General features: G+C 40.3%; 2 protein-coding genes across 5 annotated transcripts in view; one reads left to right on the top strand and one right to left on the bottom strand.

Moving 5' to 3' along the window:
* Positions 1 to 8,289, bottom strand: part of zfyve16 (zinc finger, FYVE domain containing 16) — a 41,827-nt gene extending 33,538 nt beyond the window's left edge. For 2 of the 4 annotated variants that reach the window (XM_061927347.1, XM_061927351.1), the window contains exons 1-3: positions 7,888 to 8,036; positions 3,785 to 3,894; positions 1,905 to 3,718 (exon numbers count right to left, since the gene is read on the bottom strand). In XM_061927347.1, coding sequence (XP_061783331.1) covers positions 1,905 to 3,718; positions 3,785 to 3,854 — 1,884 coding nt within the window. In that variant the 5' untranslated portion in view covers positions 3,855 to 3,894; positions 7,888 to 8,036. Of the gene's footprint in view, positions 1 to 1,904; positions 3,719 to 3,784; positions 3,895 to 7,611; positions 7,735 to 7,887; positions 8,037 to 8,076 lie in introns of those variants that run through there. The other 2 variants (XM_061927348.1, XM_061927349.1) reach the window with 2 other exon arrangements.
* ube2l3a (ubiquitin-conjugating enzyme E2L 3a) lies at positions 8,050 to 25,289 on the top strand. The gene is made up of 5 exons (XM_061927408.2): positions 8,050 to 8,197; positions 8,408 to 8,514; positions 12,866 to 12,961; positions 14,909 to 15,095; positions 24,782 to 25,289. Exons 2-5 carry the CDS (start codon positions 8,488 to 8,490, stop codon positions 24,934 to 24,936), a joined length of 465 nt encoding a protein of 154 aa, XP_061783392.1. The 5' UTR covers positions 8,050 to 8,197; positions 8,408 to 8,487; the 3' UTR covers positions 24,937 to 25,289.
* Positions 25,290 to 26,077: the final 788 nt, after the last annotated feature.

Raw genomic sequence — 26,077 nt, 5'->3', positions numbered from 1 at the left:
ATATTTTGAAGATATGAAAGTCTCCAATAACTGCCTCTTGACTTCCTGCTTAGTTTTTTTTCTTTCTGCTGATCTTGTAGCCCATCTGACGAAACCAGTTACAGTAACAATCTGCATTTAATGTTATCAATGCACTAAACTGTAATCTAAACACGGAAGCGAAGCATTCACGTTAATCGCGCTTAAAAAAATAAGTGCCATTAAAGGAAATTATAGTAAACGCGTTATTTTTGACAGCCTTAATTTTAAATAAAAATGTTTACATTCAATATATTATTTTCTCCTGGTCCCTATTTTCAATAGTTCATAAAAAAATATCAATAATTATCGATATCGACCGATATAAAACTCTTATATCGTGATACAGTTTTCAGCCATATCACATAGCTCTACTGTGATGTATGTAAGTCAGGGGTGCTCACACTTTTTCTGCAGGCGAGCTACTTTTCAATTGATCAAGTCGTGGTGATCTACCTCATTCATATATACAATTTATATTTACTTATTTATGAAACATATGTTTTTGTTAACAAGTTAAAAGTGTTTAATGATAATACAAGCATGATTAACACATATAGTTAATATTGTTAATAAGTTAAGTGTTTAAAGATAATGCAAGCATGTTTAACACATATAGTTAATATTGTTAACAAGTTAAAGATGTTTAATGATAATGCAAGCATGTTTAACACATATAGTTGATATTGTTAATAAATTAAAGGTGTTTAATGATAATACAAGAATGTTTAACACATAGTTAATATTGTTAACAAGTTAAAGGTGTTTAAAGATAATACAAGCATGTTTAACACTTATAGTTAATATTGGTAATAAGTTAAAGGTGTTTAAAGATAATACAAGCATGTTTAACACATATAATTAATATTGTTAACAAGTTAAAGGTGTTTAAAGATAATACAAGCATGTTTAACACATATAGTTAATATTGTTAACAAGTTAAAGGTGTTTAAAGATAATACAAGAATGTTTAACACATAGTTAATATTGTTAACAAGTTAAAGGTGTTTAAAGATAATACAAGCATGTTTAACACATATAGTTAATATTGTTAATAAATTAAAGGTGTTTAATGATAATACAATCATGTTTAACGCATATAGATTCCTTTCTTTCATGAAGACAAGAATATAAGTTGGTGTATTACCTGATTCTGATGACTTGCATTGATAGGAATCAGACAGTGCTGCTGATAAGGTGCGCATTTTCGAATGGAGGAGAAAAAAAGTCCTCCTTTCTGTCTAATACCACATGAAAGTGGTTGGTTTTGGGCATCTTATTTATCCAGCTTCCGTACTCCTCTGTATACACTTTACAAGAAATACATTGTCGGCAAACTCCGTAGCTTGCTAGCTTGTGCACGCCAGCTTTCTGAGACTCTTATTTTGGTAGCGCAGGCAGGATGAAGCAGCACTTTTATTGTGCAACTGTGCAGTCGGTCTTTGGAGTTTTGAAGACAGGTACGGCGCCAGAGTCTCTTGAAATAAAGTGTTTCTCGCCTTCCAGTCGGTAATTTTAATGAGCTGGCAGCAGCCAGCGTCATCTCAGAAGACCCTCGGGTGCCGTGAATGTCAATCAAGTGACGAAAGTGACGTCATAGTGAAGATTTATGATCGCTCATTTTTAGGACTATTTTTTTAATGCCTGGCTGATGATCGACTGACACCCTCCGAGATCGACCGGTAGCTCGCGATCGACGTAATGAGCACCCCTGATGTAAGTCATGTGACTGTGTGGGATACATAAATGGACACTTTGTTAGTACTGCCACTCTGCTCCACTATTGTTTCAGTTGTTGTGGCTACACTGAACTTCTAACATGAATGTCTGTTTAGTCACATTCAATCTGTTTTCACTTCAAAACAAAAGGCTGACCACATACTTACTTTCCCACATGCGCGACAGTGATGCCGCCTCTTGGTGAAGGTGAACTTCTGAGAGCAGTTCATGCAGTTGGGGGCTTCCGAGTCAGGCACCCAGTCGGGCTGCCAGTTCCCCAGTTCCTCCATGGCGTCCCTTTTCCAGCTGTTTGGACGAGCGGCGGCTGTAGAAGGCTCGCCGGGATAAGGCGGGGGCTCTGAAAGTTCATCGCAGACGGTCGTATAATCTGGGGGCTCCTGGGCGACGAAGAGGGCGCTGGTGTTGGAATGTGCTGGAATACTGTGGCTGGTGTTTGGCCTTTCTTCATCCGCAGGTTTAGAAGAAGAAGAAGAAACGGTAGGCACCTCTTCATCCTCCTCTGCTGACGGTGTGCATCTCACCGCTGGGCACACTAACTGTTTGGGTCTTGCACCTCCGTAGGACATCTGAGGATCTGAGCTGCTGGGCTGAGAAGTATTGCTGGTGGAGGAAAGGCTCCCTCTAGAGGATGGTTCTGGTTCTTCTTGATAGGGTGGACAAGAGTCTTGAGATGATGCATACTCACACATGGTTCTGTCACTTTCTGGAGAGGCCAGACCTTCTAGATCTTCTCGTGAGGGGTGCCCACAGCTCCTCCGCTCCTCGGCTGAAAGCACCTCCTCCACATCTCGGTTTAGTTGGAGAACATCTGCAGAGGTGCTGCAGCAGGACGTCCCTCTGGCCTGCTCGGCTTCAGCGTGGGCCTGGAGAAAGGCATCCAACTCTTCATCCGTGACCAGGAGCTCAGCCTGGTCGCTCTCAGGAAGATACTCAAAGTCAAACTCAGGAGGATCCACCGGGCTCGGCTCTGAGAGGTCTGAGGACAATTGTTCCGCAGGAGAGACGGCGGCACAAAGTTCTAAAGGGGGAGGCTGGCCCTCTGGGTACAGCTGCTCGGATAATGAGTCAAGAGGTTCCTCGGGGCAAGGAGCGTCCTCCTGCCTGACGTCCACAGCTGACACGGCGTCTGCCTCTGTGTCTTCCGACACATCCTCACCTTGCTCTCCAGGAAGCTGGAGATCCAGTTGAGGTCCACTAACAGAATCAGATTCACAGTCTGAAACTTTTGGAGACTCTGATGGCTCTGTACAGTCAACATCTCCTGAGGTGCTTGAAGTTTGGGTACAATCAGGCGGTCCTTGGTGGTCCTGCTCACATGGCTGAGAGAACAAGTCTTCTTGGACATCCTCGTAGATTTCCTCCTCTGTGTCCTCCGTAGTTTTTGAAAGACAGTCAGCTTGGGACTCTGTGCTCGTCTCTCCAGCAGCAGGAAGAATAACATCCAGCAGACTGAAGCAGGATGAGAATTCCTCGAGCTGCTCGTGAGAGCCCTGCTCACAGTTTGAGTTCAGACCCCCTTGCTCCTCACTGAGGACCTCCACCTTAGCGAGGCTGTCAAAGTCCACAAGCAGCTCCTCTTTTTCTAGTTGCTTCTCAGCGCAGTCCAGCTCGCTAAAGGCATCGTGGCTGTTGGCTCGGACCAAGATGGCTGAGCTTGTGTCGTTTACAAGGTCGCACACGGGCTTCAGCGCTCGGTCTGGACAGGGAGGAGCTGAGCTTTGAGACGAGCCGCAATCCACAGAGGACAGCAGGTCCACTCCAGTCAGAGGCAGACCTGTGACCTCACTGTCCTCGCTGCCGCAGCTCGGACTTGTATGGTTTGGACAGCTGGACGCGGCACCGTAGTGAAGAGAACTGAGATCGGGGGGGTCCGCCGGGACGTTGGACGCCTCTGAGGAACCCGAAGGGGACAACTGAAGTACTGGAGGCTTCCGGAAAACCGCCAAGCAGTCATGTTCTTCTGCAACCGAGAACAAACAAGTTGAGACGCAGTCCGACTGACAACGCCCTCACGTCGCCATCTCACCTGCGGTGAGCTCAAAGTCATCGAGAAGTTTGTCCAAATCACAAACGGCCGCCTTGAAGAAGCTGTCCATGCCGGCCGACGTCCTCTCTCCCCAGATGTCCTACTAACGCCTGCAGACAATCACAAAAACATACTTGATGCAGCTGCTTGTGGGAAGAGAAACACGTGCTGAAGAATGTAGGTCATGGCTGACACATTAACCTGAACAGGTTCTATTGTTTCCTTATTGACGTCTAAGACAGAGCAGGACAAGGATTCTAAACTCCAATTGAGTGTATGCCTGTGGCCCAATAAGAACTTAAGGTTTATCTGGTTGGAAAAATAAAAATTCCAACCAAATCTAATGGAGGTTATCATACTGACACCAACACCCTCGTTTCAATCAAAACACACTGACATCTTACTGCCACTTTGGGGGCGTACTTTCATCAAATTGATATAATGTTGTCATGTTAACAAGATCTTGCCCCAAGTGGAGGAGTTCAAGTACCTCTGAGTCTTGTTCACAAGTGAGGGAAGAGTGGATGGTGAGATCGACAGGCGGATCGGTGCGGCGTCTTCAGTAATGCGGACGCAGTATCGATCCGCTGTGGTGAAGAAGGAGCTGAGCCGTAAGGCAAAGCTCTCAATTTACTGGTCGATCTACATTCCCATCCTCACCTATGGTCATGAGCTTTGGGTTATGACCGAAAGGACAAGATCACGGGTACAAGCGGCCCAAATGAGTTTCCTCCGCCGGGTGGCGGGGGCTCTCCCTTAGAGATAGGGTGAGAAGCTCTGTCATCCGGGAGGAGCTCAAAGTAAAGCCGCTGCTCCTCAACATGGAGAGGAGCCAGCTGAGGTGGTTCGGGCATCTGGTCAGGATGCCACCCGAACGCCTCCCTAGGGGGGTGTTTCGGGCACGTCTGACCGGCAGGAGGAAGACCCAGGACACGTTGGGAAGACTGTCTCTCCCGGCTGGCCTGGGAACGCCTCGGGATCCCCCGGGAGCATACCGGTACTTGCCAACCTTGAGAACTCAGATTTCGGGAGGTGGGGGGTGGGGGGCGTGGTCGGGGCGGGGGGGGTGTGGCTAAGAGGGGAGGAGTATATTTACAGATAGAATTCACCAAGTCAAGTATTTCATATATATATACACAGTATATATATATATATATATATATATACACAGTATATATATATATATATATATATATATATATATAATAAAATAAATAAATATATATAGCTAGAATTCACTGAAAGTTAAGTATTTTCTTATATATAAGAAATACTTATATATATATATATTTATTATATTATATATTATTTATTATTATTATTTACTTATATATATATATATATATATATATATATATATATATATAAGTATTTCTTATATATAAGAAAATACTTAACTTTCAGTGAATTCTAGCTATATATATATATATATATATATATATATATATATATATATATTTATTTATTTTATTATTATATATATATATATATATATATATATATATATATATATATATATATATATATATATATATATATATATATATATATATATATATATATATATATATATATATATATATATATATAATATAATATATCTATCAAGAGGGACAGAGACAGCGCACAGTGCATGTGGATCACATGTTACCATGGCGAGAAAACATGGAGAGACTGCCAGTTATCTAGTCTCCACCAGTTGCAGAAAATGTGCCATCAGTACAACTGGACAGTGCTGTTTCAGTTCCATCACCAGGACCATCAGTGAGTCAGACACAAACTAGTCTAATCATTGAACCAGATTCAAGGGCTGCTGAGTTGCCATCATCAGAACCCAGATCACCCACAACAAAAACCCCACCAGTGATCCGCAGGTACCCAGAAAGGTTTCGAGTACCACCAAAAAAACTGAATCTCTGAAGACAATATAAAAATCTGTGCTAAAGGTGTACAAATACTGTTTGTATAATAAGCATGTTATTGTTTACAAATGAGGGTTAAGAGTTCAGTACTAAAAAAAAAAGAAAAAAGAATGTGGCTTAAGTACAGTTTTTTAATTGAGCTGCTACATTTTTTGGTTGGGTTGTTTATTTCTTTTGACTAACTTCTACAATTCTAAAAGGGGAGGAATTTATCTGTTTGTCTGTTGCCATCTCCTGGTGAATGTTGGCTATAGCGTACTGGGGTTACTTTTTGGTTGGCCAACGATTTACGTGGTGTTGCGCACCTGACGTCAAGTGTGTGAGTCTGTTCTGAAGTCTACAGTAAAGAGACTACTTCATCCCCTCTCCTGTTTATTGCCTCCAACTCAATATATTACAACAACATTTCTCCATGCGGACTGCCCAACCAGTCTACATGTGTTTTGTGGACTTGGAGAAGGCATTCGACCGTGTCCCTCGGGAAGTCCTGTGGGGAGTGCTCAGAGAGTACGGGGTATCGGACTGTCTGATTGTGGCAGTCCGCTCCCTGTATGATCAGTGCCAGAGCTTGGTCCGCATTGCCGGTAGTAAGTCGGACACGTTTCCAGTGAGGGTTGGACTCCGCCAAGGCTGCCCTTTGTCACCGATTCTGTTCATAACTTTTATGGACAGAATTCCTAGGTGCAGTCATGGCGTTGAGGGGATCTGCTTTGGTGGCTGCAGGATTAGGTCTCTGCTTTTTGCAGATGATGTGGTCCTGATGGCTTCATCTGGCCAGGATCTTCAGCTCTCACTGGATCGGTTCGCAGCTGAGTGTGAAGCGACTGGGATGAGAATCAGCACCTCCAAGTCCGAGTCCATGGTTCTCGCCCGGAAAAGGGTGGAGTGCCATCTCCGGGTTGGGGAGGAGATCTTGCCCCAAGTGGAGGAGTTCAAGTACCTCGGAGTCTTGTTCACGAGTGAGGGAAGAGTGGATCGTGAGATCGACAGGCGGATCGGTGCGGCGTCTTCAGTAATGCGGACGCTGTATCGATCCGTTGTGGTGAAGAAGGAGCTAAGCCGGAAGGCAAAGCTCTCAATTTACTGGTCGATCTACGTTCCCATCCTCACCTATGGTCATGAGCTTTGGGTTATGACCGAAAGGACAAGATCACGGGTACAAGCGGCCGAAATGAGTTTCCTCCGCCGGGTGGCGGGGCTCTCCCTTAGAGATAGGGTGAGAAGCTCTGTCATCCGGGGGGAGCTCAAAGTAAAGTCGCTGCTCCTCCACATCGAGAGGAGCCAGATGAGGTGGTTCGGGCATCTGGTCAGGATGCCACCCGAACGCCTCCCTAGGGAGGTGTTTAGGGCACGTCCGACCGGTAGGAGGCCGCGGGGAAGACCCAGGACACGTTGGGAAGACTATGTCTCCCGGCTGGCCTGGGAACGCCTCGGGGTCCCACAGGAAGAGCCGGACGAAGTGGCTGGGGAGAGGGAAGTCTGGGCTCCCCTGCTTAGGCTGCTGCCCCCGCGACCCGACCTCGGATAAGCGGAAGAAGATGGATGGACCTGGAGGGTCCGCATGGAGCTGGAGGGGGCGTGGCCTCCAGGTCCGCCTGAATTTCGGGAGATTTTCGGGAGAAAATTTGTCCCGGGAGGTTTTCGGGAGTGGCGCTGAATTTCAGGAGTCTCCCGGAAAATCCGGGAGGGTTGGCAAGTATGCCCGGGAGGAGCTGCACGAAGTGGCTGGGGAGAAGGGAAGTCTGGGCTTCCCTGCTTATTAGGCTGCTGCCCCCACGACCCAACATCAGACAAGCGGAATAAAATGGATGTTGACAAGTAATGTCAATAAACATTTAACCTCTGCTCGGACAGGACTACATTTCAACACAATTGACCCAACCCAGTTTTCCCCCTTCTGCTTACATTGTAGCGCGGAGGCGAGTCGTGGTTCCCAGCGGTGAGCAAACAAGCCTAGCATTTGCCCACAACACATTTCACTCAAACCTTGCGCGCTAATGACACGTCTGTCCGTGATAAACCCCATGACGTCATTAAACGTCATCAAACAAAGAGTAAACATGTTGTGTTTCGCCTCGAACATACGTCACTAAATGTAAGCTAATTACTCGTTCCAGCAGACGTCGGCCAGGCTAATGTGAGCTAGCTGATTAGCTCACAGTGCTAGGGTTCTTCCTCTACCTGCTTTAGTGTTCCATCATGCGGTTGGCGTCCCCTCGTCACACCTCATATATTCCGTCGTGCCGGCAAACGCCATCGTCGCCACAGTGGACTCATGTCAACCTTGTCGGGGAGAGAGATGTGCAGTTTTAAATGAGTTTTGATGCTAGAAGTCTGAAGTCTACACTCGGGCGGCCATCTTGAACAGACCTGTGGATCACAGAAGGAAGTCAGCCCGCCTCTCGAACCTCCTCGCCGGCCACTGGAACCACCAGCAAGACCCCCCGCCGGCACTTGGGAGTCAAACAGCATTTTTAATAGCTAACGTGAGGTAAAGAAAACTCAACTCAAATCAATCAAAAACATATTAAAATGTGTATGTACGTAGCCCGTATACACACACAAGTGTTGTTAATTTTTAAAATGGACGTTTTATGACGCAAATTAGTGTATACAGAAATATGACGCGTTTGCCTTTATTCCATTTTCAACAAGCAGTGTTTATGACCCGCCGTGTAAACGTCACACCTCCCGTCCACAGGGGGCGCTGACTCAACACGACGCAGAGTTCGTCGAAGAAGAGCACAGAACAACAACAACAAACTACTGTACACTGTCAATATGATTTCAACCAGAAGACTAAGCAAGGTAAATTATGAAGTAATATTATCATAGATACTTGCACCACCACATGTTAAAGGCTGTGTTTGTAAAAAACAATATATAAGTCAACAAATACTACAATGAATGATACTAATGTGTGATTTGAGTAAGTTACAGTGCATCCGGAAAGATGCTTTTTCCACATTTTGTTATGTTGCAGCCTTATTCCAAAATGGAATAAAAACATTTTTTTATCCTCGAAATTCTACAGACAATACCCCATAATAACAATGCGAAAAGTTGTATTTGTTTTATTTTGGAAATGTATAAATAGATAAAAAAAATCACATGAACATAAGTATTCACTTCCTTTGCTTAATACTTTGTTGATGCAGCTTTGGCAGCAATTCCAGCCTCAAGTCTTTTTGAATACGATGCCATAAGCTTGTATATATATATATATATATATATATATATATATATATATATATATATATATATATATATATATATATATATATATATATATATATATATATATATATATATATACATATATGTGTGTATATATATATATATATATATACATATATATATATATATATATATATATATATATATATATATATATATATATATATATATATATATATACATATATGTGTATATACATATATATATATATATATATGTATATATATATTAGAGATGTGCGGTTTGCGGGCACAACCGCGGAGTCCTCGGATTATCCGCGGATCGGGCGGATGAAATTAAAAAAAATTAGATTTTAAATAGATTCAGGCGGGTGGCAGTTAAACCAATTGGGAAATATATATACATAGTTAAATGTTGTTACCCACATACGAAAAACGAGCGGGCACCTGCTGCATATGCCACAACAGAAGAAAAAAAAAGAAAAGAGATGGACACTTTTACGGAGCGGAGAAGGGACGCCTCGCCGGGGTCCGGGACCGAGGCCCCTTCCCCCGAGAGGGCCCCACCGGGAGCCGTAGCTAAGGCGATCCGTGAGAAGGGCCCGACGCACGTCCAGGGTCACCACCGCGCCCACCGCACCGACACCCCGCCTCGTCCGCCTTCGCCGCGGCCGGCGTCACGCGCAGCAGGTAAGCAGCTTACCTGCCCGCCACCCCCGTGGCCGGGGGCTCGTAACAGGGGTCACTCAGCGCGCTCCGCCCGCGCAGCTTACCTGCCCGCCACCCCTGTTGCTGGGGGCGCGTAACAGGGGTCACTCCGTGCGCAGTGCGCTCACGAAAGGGGTGGGGCTCACCCTGGTTGATATAGACAGCAGGACGGTGGCCATGGACGTCGGAACCCGCTAAGGAGTGTGTAACAACCCACCTGCCGAATCAACTAGCCCTGAAAATGGATGGCGCTGGAGCTTGGAGGTGCGCTCAGCGCGGCTCCCATATGATTGCGCACTGGTGTGCGTCTGGGCCGTGACAGCGTGGCACGCGAATGTCTGTGCTGCATTGGATCAGTCTCCTTTCTTTAACAGGCAAAAGCTTTATAACCTCACTAATGCCTTGCATCGTCTATATTAGATATATAACAACGGGCGGGTGCGGTTCTGATTAAATGTTAGACCGGGTGGATGGCGGATGGTTGACGACTTTCTGATGCGGTTGCGGATGAAATAATTGCCTATCCGCGCATCTCTAATATATATATATATATATATATATATATATATATATATATATATATATATATATATACCATTTACCATTTACCATGAATTGATTAACGTGGACCCCAACTTAAACAAGTTGAAAAACTTATTCGGGTGTTACCATTTAGTGGTCAATTGCACAGAATATGTACTGTACTTTGCAATCTACTAATAAAAGTTTCAATCAATCAATATATATATATATATATATATATATATATATATATATATATATATATATATATATATATAATGTGTGTGTGTGTACATTAATAATGAATATAATTGGATATTAAGAGAATGTGAAAGTTGGACTCCTACCTTGTTTACTTCTGTGACAACCTCCTTAAAGTTTTGTAATCAATCAGAAATATCAAGCAGCTAAAATACGCCAAACATAGATAAGAATGGTGATAGTGTTTCGCATTTTTCCATCATGCTTTTAATGGATTTAAATGGGTGTAATTCTGATTTTTTTTTTTTAATGGGACATGGAGGTTTTTTCTTTTATAACATCCACAAATTGTGTTGTATTATGTCATGTGTGACCAGGTCTGTTGGTATTTTGGGTTGGTTAGATTTTTTTCCTCTTGGGCACCACAACCAGGGAAACTAGGTTTGCATTGGGTCATATAAGTATATTGGTATCATTAGATGCATGATAAGTGCTCATAGACCTGAAGTACACATTTTGTCCACAAGATGGCGACACAGCAGCGACATGTCCATTGACTTTTAAAATGAATTGAAATCTCCCTGCGGCCAAATTCCTTATAACACTCATAACGTCTCGCAGGCCAAATTGAAGATGCCGTTGGGCCGCATATGGCCCGCGGGCCGTAGTTTGGACACCCCTGATATATTGGATATTGTATGTAGAATTTTGAGGATTTATAGATTCCATTTTGGAATAAGGCTGTAACATAATAAAATCTGGAAAAAGCCATAAATACTTTTCCGATGCACTGTATGATTTCATTCATCCACACATTGACAGTGAATGACAATGGGATTTTTTTTTAAGATCTAAAGAGAAGATTGCTGGTGAGCTCAAAATGAATAATGGAATGTATTGCTGGTTATACAAACGTAATGTGAATAGAATATAGCACATATAAGCAGAGGTGGGTAGAGTAGCCAGAAATTGTACTCAAGTAAGAGTACTGTTACTTTAGAGATTTATTACTCAAGTAAAAGTAAGGAGTAGTCACCCAAATATTTACTTGAGTAAAAGTAAAAAGTATGTTGTGAAAAAACTACTCAAGTACTGAGTAACTGATGAGTAACATACACACACATATCATATATATATATATATATATATATATATATATATATATATATATACACACACATATATATATATATATATATATATATATATATATATATATATATATATATATACACACACACATATATATATATATATATATATATATATATATATATACACACACATATATATATATATATATATATATATATATATATATACACATACACACATATATATATACACACATATATATATATATATATATATATATATATATATATATATATATATACACACACATTTAAATATATATACATATATATATATATATATATATATACACATATATATATATATACAGTATATAATTTATATTTATTTATTTTGCCGTTTTTGTTTACATGTTAAAGGTGTTTTAATGAATATACATGCATGTTTAACACATATAGATTCCTTTCTTTCATGAAGACAAGAATATAAGTTGGTGTATTACCTGATTCTGATGACTTGCATTGATTGTAATCAGACAGTAGTGCTGATAGCGTCCACGATTTCAAATGGAGGAGAAAAAAAGTTCCTCCTTTCTGTCTAATACCACATGAAAGTGGTTGGTTTTTGGCATCTTATTTGTCCAGCTTCCATATCCGTTTTTATACACTTTACAAGAAATACATTGGCGGCGAACTCCGTAGCTTGCTAGCTTGTTTGCGCTGGCTTTCGGAGACTCTTGTTTTGAAAGTGCAGGCGCGATGGAGTGGCACTTTTATTGTGAAGACAGGAACTGTGCAGTCAGTCTTTAGGCTTTTGACGGGATGTACGGTTGAAATAAAAAAGGGTCTTTTTTCCTTCACACTTTTGATTGATTGATTGAAACTTTTATTAGTAGATTGCACAGTACAGTACATATTCCGTACAATTGACCACTAAATGGTAACACCCCAATAAGTTTTTCAACTTGTTTAAGTCAGGTCATGTGACCGCCTGGCTCTGTTTGATTGGTCCAACGTCACCAGTGACTGCATCTGATTGGTGGAACGGAGTAAACGTCACCAGTGACTGTATTTGTTGAAACACAGGCACTATGACGGACCAAAACAAACAAAGTGTGCATTAACAGATCGATAAAAATTAGTAGCGAGTAGCGAGCTGAATGTAGATAAAAGTAGCGGAGTAAAAGTAGCGTTTCTTCTCTATAAATATACTCAAGTAAAAGTAAAAGTATGTTGCATTAAAACTACTCTTAGAAGTACAATTTATCCCAAAAGTTACTCAAGTAGATGTAACGGAGTAAATGTAGCGCGTTACTACCCACCTCTGCATATAAGCAAGTGTAGGGATGACATTACATCGTGTCTTGCTGTTTACTCAACATGTTAATAGTATTAACAATTTCTTGATGCAAGGTGATGATAAAATGTTCTTTTTAGGAGCTTGAGGAAATCCACAATTCTGGATTCAAACAGTTTCGCAACATAGAAGTGGACGATGCAAACATTTTGAACTGGCAAGGACTCATTGTTCCTGTAAGTGAGGAACTCTGCTTTACTAGAAGACATGTTTCCGTCTCGAGCTGGGGTGTCCACACTTCTTCCACCCACAGGGCCCAATTAAAACACTTTAAAAACAATCAAATGTAACTCAAGATTAACGCTTGTATACAGGTAAAAGCCAGTAAATTAGAATATTTTGAAAAACTTGATTTATTTCAGTAATTGCATTCAAAAGGTGTAACTTGTACATTATATTTATTCATTGCACACAGACTGATGCATTCAAATGTTTATTTCATTTAATTTTGATGATTTGAAGTGGCAACAAATGAAAATCCCAAATTCCGTGTGTCACAAAATTAGAATATTACTTAAGGCTAATACAAAAAAGGGATTTTTAGAAATGTTTAGCCAACTGAAAAGTATGAAAATGAAAAATATGAGCATGTACAATACTCAATACTTGGTTGGAGCTCCTTTTGCCTCAATTACTGCGTTAATGCGGCATGGCATGGAGTGGATGAGTTTCTGGCACTGCTCAGGTGTTATGAGAGCCCAGGTTGCTCTGATAGTGGCCTTCAACTCTTTTGCGTTTTTGGGTCTGGCATTCTGCATCTTCCTTTTCACAATACCCCACAGATTTTCTATGGGGCTAAGGTCAGGGGAGTTGGCGGGCCAATTTAGAACAGAAATACCATGGTCCGTAAACCAGGCACGGGTAGATTTTGCGCTGTGTGCAGGCGCCAAGTCCTGTTGGAACTTGAAATCTCCATCTCCATAGAGCAGGTCAGCAGCAGGAAGCATGAAGTGCTCTAAAACTTGCTGGTAGACGGCTGCGTTGACCCTGGATCTCAGGAAACATAGTGGACCGACACCAGCAGATGACATGGCACCCCAAACCATCACTGATGGTGGAAACTTTACACTAGACTTCAGGCAACGTGGATCCTGTGCCCCTCCTGTCTTCCTCCAGACTCTGGGACCTCGATTTCCAAAGGAAATGCAAAATTTGCTTTCGTCAGAAAACATGACTTTGGACCACTCAGCAGCAGTCCAGCTGGTGTCGGTCCACTCTGTTTCCTGAGATCCAGGGTCAACGCAGCCGTCTACCAGCAAGTTTTAGAGCACTTCATGCTTCCTGCTGCTGACCTGCTCTATGGAGATGGAGATTTCAAGTTCCAACAGGACTTGGCGCCTGCACACAGCGCAAAATCTACCCGTGCCTGGTTTACGGACCATGGTATTTCTGTTCTAAATTGGCCCGCCAACTCCCCTGACCTTAGCCCCATAGAAAATCTGTGGGGTATTGTGAAAAGGAAGATGCAGAATGCCAGACCCAAAAACGCAGAAGAGTTGAAGGCCACTATCAGAGCAACCTGGGCTCTCATAACACCTGAGCAGTGCCAGAAACTCATCGACTCCATGCCACGCCGCATTAACGCAGTAATTGAGGCAAAAGGAGCTCCAACCAAGTATTGAGTATTGTACATGCTCATATTTTTCATTTTCATACTTTTCAGTTGGCCAACATTTCTAAAAAATCTCTTTTTTGTATTAGCCTTACACAACATTCTAATTTTGTGACACACGGAATTTTGGATTTTCATTTGTTGCCACTTCAAATCATCAAAATTAAATGAAATAAACATTTGAATGCATCAGTCTGTGTGCAATGAATAAATATAATGTACAAGTTACACCTTTTGAATGCAATTACCGAAATAAATCAAGTTTTTCAAAATATTCTAATGTACTGGCTTTTACCTGTATATTTGAAGAAAAAACATCCATCCATCCATTTTCTACCGCTTGTCCCTTTTGGGGTCGCGGGGGATGCTGGAGCCTATCAGAAAAATAATTTACACAAAAAGCTGAGGGCCACAAATGGCCCCCAGGCTAAACTTTGGACACCCCTGACCTGGAGAACGAGCCCTAGTTGTAATAATAATGTTCTGCTTGTGTGGATGAACTCCTGGTAAGGAAAGCCCCCCCTATGACAAAGGAGCCTTCCGGGTGGAAATCATCTTCCCCACAGAGTACCCCTTCAAGCCCCCCAGGATCACCTTCAAGACCAAAATCTACCATCCCAACGTGGACGAGAAGGGCGGCGTGTGTCTCGGCATAATCAGCATCGAGAACTGGAAGCCTGCCACCAGGACCGCTCAAGGCAGGCCAACATCAGACTTGATTTATTTGACATTTAAGTTCATTTTATACTTCACTTTACTTTCCATTTTATATTGAATTGTGTGAATGCTCCAAAACATTCACATATATACTCTTCTACACCAAAATCCATCTATTTATTCAACTTCTACAGATTTTGGCGCGCTCTACCATCCACATTTTTCACCCGATTCGAACCGTTCCAACTTCAAACTGTTCGGCCTATTCGGAAATGGCGGCCTTTCCCTTGACAAATTCCCAGATTTCCCAGAATTCCAGGTTTTCTGGGATATTTTTCCCATTCAAAATGAATTGGCCATTTTTTTCAAACTTCTACCATTCCCACATTTTTCAACCGATTCAAACCATTCCACCTTCAACATATTCCACCATCCTGGAATTTCAAACTACCCTTTTTCCAAGTTAAAAAAAAATCCAAAATTTTCCAGAATTCCTGGTTTTCCAAAGCCCTATTTCCACCCTTTTTTCTGGCGACTACTCCTTCCACATTTTTCAACGCATTTCAACCGTTCCACCGTCAAAACATTCCTCTTAATCAGGACAAAAAAAATTAAGAAATTCCCGGGTTTCCTGAAATTCCAGGAATTCCGTGATACCATTTCTCAATTAAAAACGTTTCTACTTCAACATTTCTCGACCAATTTGAAAAATTCCAACACCAACCATTTCAACTCAATTTAGACCATTCAAGTTTTTTACCATTTTCAAAAAAATTCCCGCTTTTCCCGAAATTCCCATTGAAATCAATGGGACATTCTTCAAAGTTCCACAACTCCCACGTTTTTCATCTGATTCAAACAGTTCCAACTTCAAACTGTTCAGCCTATTCGGGAATGGCGGGCTTTCCCTTGACAAATTCCCAGATTTCCCAGAATTCCAGGTTTTCTGCAAAATGTTTCCCATTCAAAATGAATTGGCCATTTTTTTCAAACTTCTACCATTCCCACATTTTTCAACCGATGCAAACCAGTCCACCTTCAACATATTCCACCATCCTGGAATTTCAAATTACCCTTTTTCCAAGCTCAAAAAAATTCCAGAATTTTCCAGAATTCCTCGTTTTCCAAAGCCCTATTTCCACCCTTTTTTTTGGCGACTACTTCTTCCACATTTTTCAACGCATTTCAACCGTTCCACCGTCAAAACATTCCTCTTAATCAGGACAAAAAAAATAAAGAAATTCCCGGGTTTCCTGAAATTCAAGGAATTCCGTGATACCATTTCTCAATTAAAAACGTTTCTACTTCAACATTTCTCGACCAATTTGAAAAATTCCAACACCAACCATTTCAACTCAATTTAGACCATTCAAGTTTTTTACCATTTTCAAAAATATTCCCGCTTTTCCCATTGAAATCAATGGGACAATCTTCAAAGTTCCACAACTCCCACATTTTTCATCTGATTCAAACTGTTCCAACTTCAAACTGTTCAGCCTATTCGGGAATGGCGGGCTTTCCCTTGACAAATTCCCAGATTTCCCAGAATTCCAGGTTTTCTGGGATATTTTTCCCATTCAAAATGAATTGGCCATTTTTTTCAGACTTCCACCATTCCCACATTTTTCAACCGATTCAAACCATTCCACCTTCAACATATTCCACCATCCTGGAATTTCAAATTACCCTTTTTCCAAGTTCAAAAAAATTCCAGAATTTTCCAGAATTCCTGGTTTTCCAAAGCCCTATTTCCACCCTTTTTTCTGGCGACTACTCCTTCAACGCATTTCAACCGTTCCACCGTCAAAACATTCCTCTTAATCAGGACAAAAAAAATTAAGAAATTCCCGGGTTTCCTGAAATTCCAGGAATTCCGTGATACCATTTCTCAATTAAAAACGTTTCTACTTCAACATTTCTCGACCAATTTGAAAAATTCCAACACCAACCATTTCAACTCAATTTAGACCATTCAAGTTTTTTTTACCATTTTCAAAACAATTCCCGCTTTTCCCGAAATTCCCATTGAAATCAATGGGACATTCTTCAAAGTTCCACAACTCCCACGTTTTTCATCTGATTCAAACCGTTCCAACTTCAAACTGTTCAGACTATTCGGGAATGGCGGGCTTTCCCTTGACAAATTCCCAGATTTCCCAGAATTCCAGGTTTTCTGGGATATTTTTCCCATTCAAAATGAATTGGCCATTTTTTTCAAATTTCTACCATTCCCACATTTTTCAACCGTTTCAAACCATTCCACCTTCAACATATTCCACCATCCTGGAATTTCAAATTACCCTTTTTCCAAGTTCAAAAAAATTCCAGGATTTTTCCAGAATTTTCCAAAGCCCTATTTCCACCCTTTTTTCTGGCGACTACTCCTTCCACATTTTTCAACGCATTTCAACCGTTCCACCGTCAAAACATTCCTCTTAATCAGGACAAAAAAAACAAAGAAATTCCCGGGTTTCCTGAAATTCCAGGAATTCCGTGATACCATTTCTCAGTTAAAAACGTTTCTACTTCAACATTTCTCGACCAATTTGAAAAATTCCAACACCGACCATTTCAATTCAATTTAGATCATTCAAGTTTTTTACCATTTCCAAAAATATTCCCGCTTTTCCCGAAATTCCCATTGAAATCAATGGGACATTCTTCAAAGTTCCACAACTCCCACGTTTTTCATCTGATTCAAACTGTTCCAACTTCAAACTGTTCAGCCTATTCGGGAATGGCGGGCTTTCCCTTGACAAATTCCCAGATTTCCCAGAATTCCGGGTTTTCTGGGATATTTTTCCCATTCAAAATGAATTGGCCATTTTTTTCAAACTTCTACCATTCCCACATTTTTCAACCGATTCAAACCATTCCACCTTCAACATATTCCACCATCCTGGAATTTCAAATGACCCTTTTTCCAAGTTAAAAAAAATTCCAGGATTTTTCCAGAATTTTCCAAAGCCCTATTTCCACCCTTTTTTCTGGCGACTACTCCTTCCACATTTTTCAACGCATTTCAACCGTTCCACCGTCAAAACATTCCTCTTAATCAGGACAAAAAAAACTTCCCGGGTTTCCTGAAATTCCAGGAATTCCGTGATACCATTTCTCAATTAAAAACGTTTCTACTTCAACATTTCTCGACCAATTTGAAAAATTCCAACACCAACCATTTCAATTCAATTTAGACCATTCAAGTTTTTTACCATTTTCAAAAATATTCCCGCTTTTCCCGAAATTCCCATTGAAATCAATGGGACATTCTTCAAAGTTCCACAACTCCCACGTTTTTCATCTGATTCAAACCGTTCCAACTTCAAACTGTTCAGCCTATTCGGGAATGGCGGGCTTTCCCTTGACAAATTCCCAGATTTCCCAGAATTCCAGGTTTTCCGGGATATTTTTCCCATTCAAAATGAATTGGCCATTTTTTTCAAACTTCCACCATTCCCACATTTTTCAACCGATTCAAACCATTCCACCTTCAACATATTCCACCATCCTGGAATTTCAAACTACCCTTTTTCCAAGTAAAAAAAAAAATTCCAGGATTTTCCAGAATTCCTGGTTTTCCAAAGCCCTATTTCCACCCTTTTATCTGGCGACTACTTCTTCCACATTTTTCAACGCATTTCAACCGTTCCACCGTCAAAACATTCCTCTTAATCAGGACAAAAAAAACAAAGAAATTCCCGGGTTTCCTGAAATTCCAGGAATTCCGTGACACCATTTCTCAATTAAAAACATTTCTACTTCAACATTTCTCGACCAATTTGAAAAATTCCAACACCAACCATTTCAATTCAATTTAGACCATTCAAGTTTTTTACCATTTTCAAAAATATTCCCGCTTTTCCCGAAATTCCCATTGAAATCAATGGGACATTCTTCAAAGTTCCACAACTCCCACGTTTTTCATCTGATTCAAACCGTTCCAACTTCAAACTGTTCGGCCTATTCGGGAATGGCGGGCTTTCCCTTGACAAATTCCCAGATTTCCCAGAATTCCAGGTTTTCTGGGATATTTTTCCCATTCAAAATGAATTGGCCATTTTTTTCAAACTTCTACCATTACCACATTTTTCAACCGATTCAAACCATTCCACCTTCAACATATTCCACTATCCTGGAATTTCAAATTACCCTTTTTCCAAGTAAAAAAAAATTCCAGGATTTTCCAGAATTCCTGGTTTTCCAAAGCCCTATTTCCACCCTTTTTTCTGGCGACTACTTCTTCCACATTTTTCAACGCATTTCAACCGTTCCACCGTCAAAACATTCCTCTTAATCAGGACAAAAAAAACAAAGAAATTCCCGGGTTTCCTGAAATTCCAGGAATTACGTGATACCATTTCTCAATTAAAAACGTTTCTACTTCAACATTTCTCGACCAATTTGAAAAATTCCAACACCAACCATTTCAACTCAATTTAGACCATTCAAGTTTTTTACCATTTTCAAAAATATTCCCGCTTTTCCCGATATTCCCATTGAAATCAATGGGACATTCTTCAAAGTTCCACAACTCCCACGTTTTTCATCTGATTCAAACCGTTCTAACTTCAAACTGTTCAGCCTATTCGGGAATGGCGGGCTTTCCCTTGACAAATTCCCAGATTTCCCAGAATTCCAGGTTTTCTGGGAAATTTTTCCCATTCAAAATGAATTGGCCATTTTTTTTCAAACTTCTACCATTCCCACATTTTTCAACCGATTCAAACCATTCCACCTTCAACATGTTCCACCATCCTGGAATTTCAAATTACCCTTTTTCCAAGTTAAAAAAAATTCCAAAATTTTCCAGAATTCCTGGTTTTCCAAAGCCCTATTTCCACCCTTTTTTCTGGCGACTACTCCTTCCACATTTTTCAACGCATTTCAACCGTTCCGCCGTCAAAACATTCCTCTTAATCAGGACAAAAAAAAACAACGAAATTCCCGGGTTTCCTGAAATTCCAGGAATTCCGTGATACCATTTCTCAATTAAAAACGTTTCTACTTCAACATTTCTCGACCAATTTGAAAAGTTCCAACACCAACCATTTCAATTCAATTTAGACCATTCAAGTTTTTTTTTACCATTTTCAAAAAAATTCCCGCTTTTTCCGAAATTCCCATTGAAATCAATGGGACGTTCTTCAAAGTTCCACATTTCCCACGTTTTTCATCTGATTCAAACCGTTCCAACTTCAAACTGTTCAGCCTATTCGGGAATGGCGGGCTTTCCCTTGACAAATTCCCCAGATTTCCCAGAATTCCAGGTTTTCTGGGAAATTTTTCCCATTCAAAATGAATTGGCCATTTTTTTCAAACTTCCACCATTCCCACATTTTTCAACCGATTCAAACCATCCCACCTTCAACATATTCCACCATCCTGGAATTTCAAACTACCCTTTTTCCAAGTAAAAAAAAAATTCCAGGATTTTCCAGAATTCCTGGTTTTCCAAAGCCCTATTTCCCCCCTTTTTTCTGGCGACTACTTCTTCCACATTTTTCAACGCATTTCAACCGTTCCACCGTCAAAACATTCCTCTTAATCAGGACAAAAAAAATTAAGAAATTCCCGGGTTTCCTGAAATTCCAGGAATTCCGTGACACCATTTCTCAATTAAAAACGTTTCTACTTCAACATTTCTCGACCAATTTGAAAAATTCCAACACCAACCATTTCAACTTTTAGACCATTCAAGTTTTTTACCATTTTCAAAACAATTCCCGCTTTTCCCGAAATTCCCATTGAAATCAATGGGACATTCTTCAAAGTTCCACAACTCCCACGTTTTTCATCTGATTCAAACTGTTCCAACTTCAAACTGTTCAGCCTATTCGGTTAATGGCGGGCTTTCCCTTGACAAATTCCCAGATTTCCCAGAATTCCAGGTTTTCTGGGATATTTTTCCCATTCAAAATAAATTGGCCATTTTTTTTAAACTTCTACCATTCCCACATTTTTCAACCGATTCAAACCATTCCACCTTCAACATATTCCACCATCCTGGAATTTCAAATTACCCTTTTTCCAAGTTCAAAAAAATTCCAGAATTTTCCAGAATTCCTGGTTTTCCAAAGCCCTATTTCCACCCTTTTTTCTGGCGACTACTTCTTCCACATTTTTCAACGCATTTCAACCGTTCCACCGTCAAAACATTCCTCTTAATCAGGACAAAAAAAAACAAAGAAATTCCCGGGTTTCCTGAAATTCCAGGAATTCCGTGATACCATTTCTCAATTAAAAACGTTTGTACTTCAACATTTCTCGACCAATTTGAAAAATTCCAACACCAACCATTTCAATTCAATTTAGACCATTCAAGTTTTTTACCATTTTCAAAAATATTCCCGCTTTTCCCATTGAAATCAATGGGACATTCTTCAAAGTTCCACAACTCCCACGTTTTTCATCTGATTCAAACTGTTCCAACTTCAAACTGTTCAGCCAATTCGGGAATGGCGGGCTTTCCCTTGACAAATTCCCAGATTTCCCAGAATTCCAGGTTTTCTGGGATATTTTTCCCATTCAAAATGAATTGGCCATTTTTTTCAAACTTCTACCATTCCCACATTTTTCAACCGATTCAAACCATTCCACCTTCAACATGTTCCACCATCCTGGAATTTCAAATTACCCTTTTTCCAAGTTCAAAAAAATTCCAGAGTTTTCCAGAATTCCTGGTTTTCCAAAGCCCTATTTCCACCCTTTTTTCTGGCGACTACTCCTTCCACATTTTTCAACGCATTTCAACCGTTCCACCGTCAAAACATTCTTCTTAATCAGGACCAAAAAAACAAAGAAATTCCCGGGTTTCCTGAAATTCCAGGAATTCCGTGATACCATTTCTCACTTAAAAACGTTACTACTTCAACATTTCTCGACCAATTTGAAAAATTCCAACACCAACCATTCCAACTCAATTTAGACCATTCAAGTATTTTACCATTTTCCAAAAAATTCCCGCTTTTCCCAAAATTCCCATTGAAATCAATGGGACATTCTTCAAAGTTCCACAACTCTCACATTTTTCATCTGATTCACCATTCCCACATTTTTCAACCGATTCAAACCATTCCACCTTCAACATATTCCACCATCCTGGAATTTCAAATTACCCTTTTTCCAAGTTAAAAAAAAATTCCAAAATTTTCCAGAATTCCTGGTTTTCCAAAGCCCTATTTCCACCCTTTTTTCTGGCGACTACTCCTTCCACATTTTTCAACGCATTTCAACCGTTCCACCGTCAAAACATTCCTCTTAATCAGGACAAAAAAAATTAAGAAATTCCCGGGTTTCCTGAAATTCCAGGAATTCCGTGATACCATTTCTCAATTAAAAACGTTTCTACTTCAACATTTCTCGACCAATTTGAAAAATTCCAACACCAACCATTTCAACTCAATTTAGACCATTCAAGTTTTTTACCATTTTCAAAAAAATTCCCGCTTTTCCCGAAATTCCCATTGAAATCAATGGGACGTTCTTCAAAGTTCCACAACTCCCACATTTTTCATCTGATTCAAACCGTTCCAACTTCAAACTGTTCAGCCTATTCGGGAATGGCGGGCTTTCCCTTGACAAATTCCCAGATTTCCCAGAATTCCAGGTTTTCTGGGATATTTTTCCCATTCAAAATGAATTGGCCATTTTTTTTCAAACTTGCACCATTCCCACATTTTTCAACCGATTCAAACCATTCCACCTTCAACATGTTCCACCATCCTGGAATTTCAAACTACCCTTTTTCCAAGTTAAAAAAAATTCCAAAATTTTCCAGAATTCCTGGTTTTCCAAAGCCCTATTTCCACCCTTTTTTCTGGCGACTACTTCTTCCACATTTTTCAACGCATTTCAACCGTTCCACAGTCAAAACATTCCTCTTAATCAGGACAAAAAAACCCAAAGAAATTCTCGGGTTTCCTGAAATTCCAGGAATTCCGTGATACCATTTCTCAATTAAAAACGTTTCTACTTCAACATTTCTCGACCAATTTGAAAAATTCCAACACCAACCATTTCAACTCAATTTAGACCATTCAAGTTTTTTTACCATTTTCAAAAAAATTCCCGCTTTTCCCGAAATTTCCATTGAAATCAATGGGACATTCTTCAAAGTTCCACAACTCCCACGTTTTTCATCTGATTCAAACTGTTCCAACTTCAAACTGTTCGGCCTATTCGGGAATGGCGGGCTTTCCCTTGACAAATTCCCAGATTTCCCAGAATTCCAGGTTTTCTGGGATATTTTTCCCATTCAAAATGAATTGGCCATTTTTTTCAAACTTCTACCATTACCACATTTTTCAACCGATTCAAACCATTCCACCTTCAACATATTCCACCATCCTGGAATTTCAAACTACCCTTTTTCCAAGTAAAAAAAAAAAATTCCAGGATTTTCCAGAATTCCTGGTTTTCCAAAGCCCTATTTCCACCCTTTTTTCTGGCGACTACTCCATCCACATTTTTCAACGCATTTCAACCGTTCCACCATCAAAACATTCCTCTTAATCAGGACCAAAAAAAACAAAGAAATTCCCGGGTTTCCTGAAATTCCAGGAATTCCGTGATACCATTTCTCAATTAAAAACGTTTCTACTTCAACATTTCTCGACCAATTTGAAAAATTCCAACACCAACCATTTCCACTCAATTTAGACCATTCAAGTTTTTTACCATTTTCAAAAAAAATCCCGCTTTTCCCGAAATTCCCATTGAAATCAAAGGGACATTCTTCAAAGTTCCACAACTCTCACATTTTTCATCTGATTCACCATTCCCACATTTTTCAACCGATTCAAACCATTCCACCTTCAACATATTCCACCATCCTGGGATTTCAAATTACCCTTTTTCCAAGTTAAAAAAAAAATTCCAGGATTTTCCAGAATTCCTGGTTTTCCAAAGCCCTATTTCCACCCTTTTTTCTGGCGACTACTCCTTCCACATTTTTTAACGCATTTCAACCGTTCCACCATCAAAACATTCCTCTTAATCAGGACAAAAAAAAACAAAGAAATTCCCGGGTTTCCTGAAATTCCAGGAATTCCGTGATACCATTTCTCAATTAAAAACGTTTCTACTTCAACATTTCTCGACCAATTTGAAAAATTCCAACACCAACCATTTCAATTCAATTCAGACCATTCAAGTTTTTTACCATTTTCAAAAAAATTCCCGCTTTTCCCGAAATCCCCATTGAAATCAATGGGACATTCTTCAAAGTTCCACAACTCCCACATTTTTCATCTGATTCAAACTGTTCCAACTTCAAAATGTTCAGCCTGTTTGGGGAAATTGTGTGGTCTAGTTCAACAATTCTAAAAAAAAAAAATTCCAGGATTTCAGTTCAATTTCAGCATTGGAGCATTCACACGCAATTCCTTGAGGAATTGCCTCATCTAGTTGTACATGTTTTATTCTTTTTCTATTTAAATTCACATTTAATCTTACATTTTACATTTAATTTTATATTAAATTTTAAATGTGATTTTTAATGTAATTTTACATTTAATTTCATATTACATACAATTTTAAATTGCATTTACATTTAATTTTATAATAATTACATTTTGCATTTCACAGAGTACTTCAGCTAATGAAACTTTCCAATGTCTACTTTAGTTTTTCTCAACATGATGCTGACGTGTGTGCGTGTGTGTGTGTGTGTGTGTGTGTGTGTGTGTGTGTGTGTGTGTGTGTGTGTGTGTGTGTGTGTGTGTGGCAGTCATCCAGTGTCTCATCTCCCTGGTGAATGTCCCGCAACCCGAACGTCCCCTGAGGGCGGACTTGGCCAACGAGTACACGGAAAACCGAGATCTGTTCATGAGGAACGCCGAGGAGTACACAAGGACACACGGTGAGACGCGACCCCTGGACTGACGTGCTCCTTGTTTCCTTTAAAGACCTTCTGGTGACTAGTCGGGCTGCGGCAAAAGACGAGCTGAATGTGTCCTGAACTATTTTATGTATGTAAGCACAATTGTGTGCTGGTGTTTGTACGCTTTAACACCGTCTTATTATTAGAGTTGACAATGTTCAAAACTGATGATTGAATCTGGTTTGGGTTGTGGAACCAAAAGTGGTCCTGGGTCATGTTTTAGGGCTGATGAATGCTTGAAAATGTGCAGCTTTATTCCCATGCTCCCTTTCCAACATGTTGAACTGTGAATTGTAAATAATTGGGATTTTGATGTAACTTGTCAGCATGTTCAAAATAAACTACTTCTGAACTCTTTTGTCCATTTCATCTCTCAAAGTGTTTGAGTTCACGCTTGAATTTACTGGACAATAAAGAATACATTAAGTAAAAACTTTAAGCCATCAAAATGGACTTAATTAGACCTGTCACAGCACTGATGTAATGCTGTTGACAGCCACTAGGACACATGGTTTCACCGCATGGAGGGACTGCTGCAGAGGTGTGGACTCGAGTCACATGACTTGGACTCGAGTCAGACTCGAGTCATGAATTTGATGACTTTAGACTCGACTTGACAAAATGTAGAAAGACTTGCAACTCGACTTAGACTTTAACATCAATGACTTGTGACTTCACTTGGACTTGAGCCTTTTGAATTGACATGACTTGACATGACTTGCTACTTTCCCCAAAACCCAAAGATGAAAAAGTTATTCGGGAGCGCTCCGTATTTTTCATTGTGTACTTGTCTATCAGCGTTGCGTGTGTCAGCTGGTGTGCTCTCAGTACAACAGCCAATCAAATTAGATCTACTTTGTTTTCATCACACAGCATTCATCCAATCAAATTTGCAGGACAACCAACGAAGAAGACATGTCCAAACCACACGCCAGTGAACAAAAAATGATACCTAAAATAATTTTGTTTGGGTATAAAAATTACGAGGTGGTCAACACAAAACGGTTTGCAGTATGCAACACATGCGGTTCGAAAATTCAACAACTTCCAACTTCGTCCGGCATTTGAAGTTGCACAAAGAACGGTAAGTTTTGAATGTAAGATAACGTTTATTGGCTAAGTAACGTGACTTTTATTTGCTGT

This window comes from Nerophis lumbriciformis, linkage group LG32, assembly GCF_033978685.3.
Source record: "Nerophis lumbriciformis linkage group LG32, RoL_Nlum_v2.1, whole genome shotgun sequence".
Lineage (NCBI taxonomy): Eukaryota > Metazoa > Chordata > Actinopteri > Syngnathiformes > Syngnathidae > Nerophis > Nerophis lumbriciformis.
Note: the sequence above shows the minus strand (reverse complement) of the source record. Positions and strands in the feature narration are given on the sequence as shown.

Bases quoted from the DNA above. Each gene is read 5' to 3' on its own strand.
- ube2l3a (XM_061927408.2), top strand. From the start codon at position 8,488: ATGATTTCAACCAGAAGACTAAGCAAG. The intron at 8,515-12,865 runs GTAAATTATGAA...TGTTCTTTTTAG, and splicing joins CAACCAGAAGACTAAGCAAG to GAGCTTGAGGAAATCCACAA. The intron at 15,096-24,781 runs GCAGGCCAACAT...TGTGTGTGGCAG, and splicing joins TGCCACCAGGACCGCTCAAG to TCATCCAGTGTCTCATCTCC.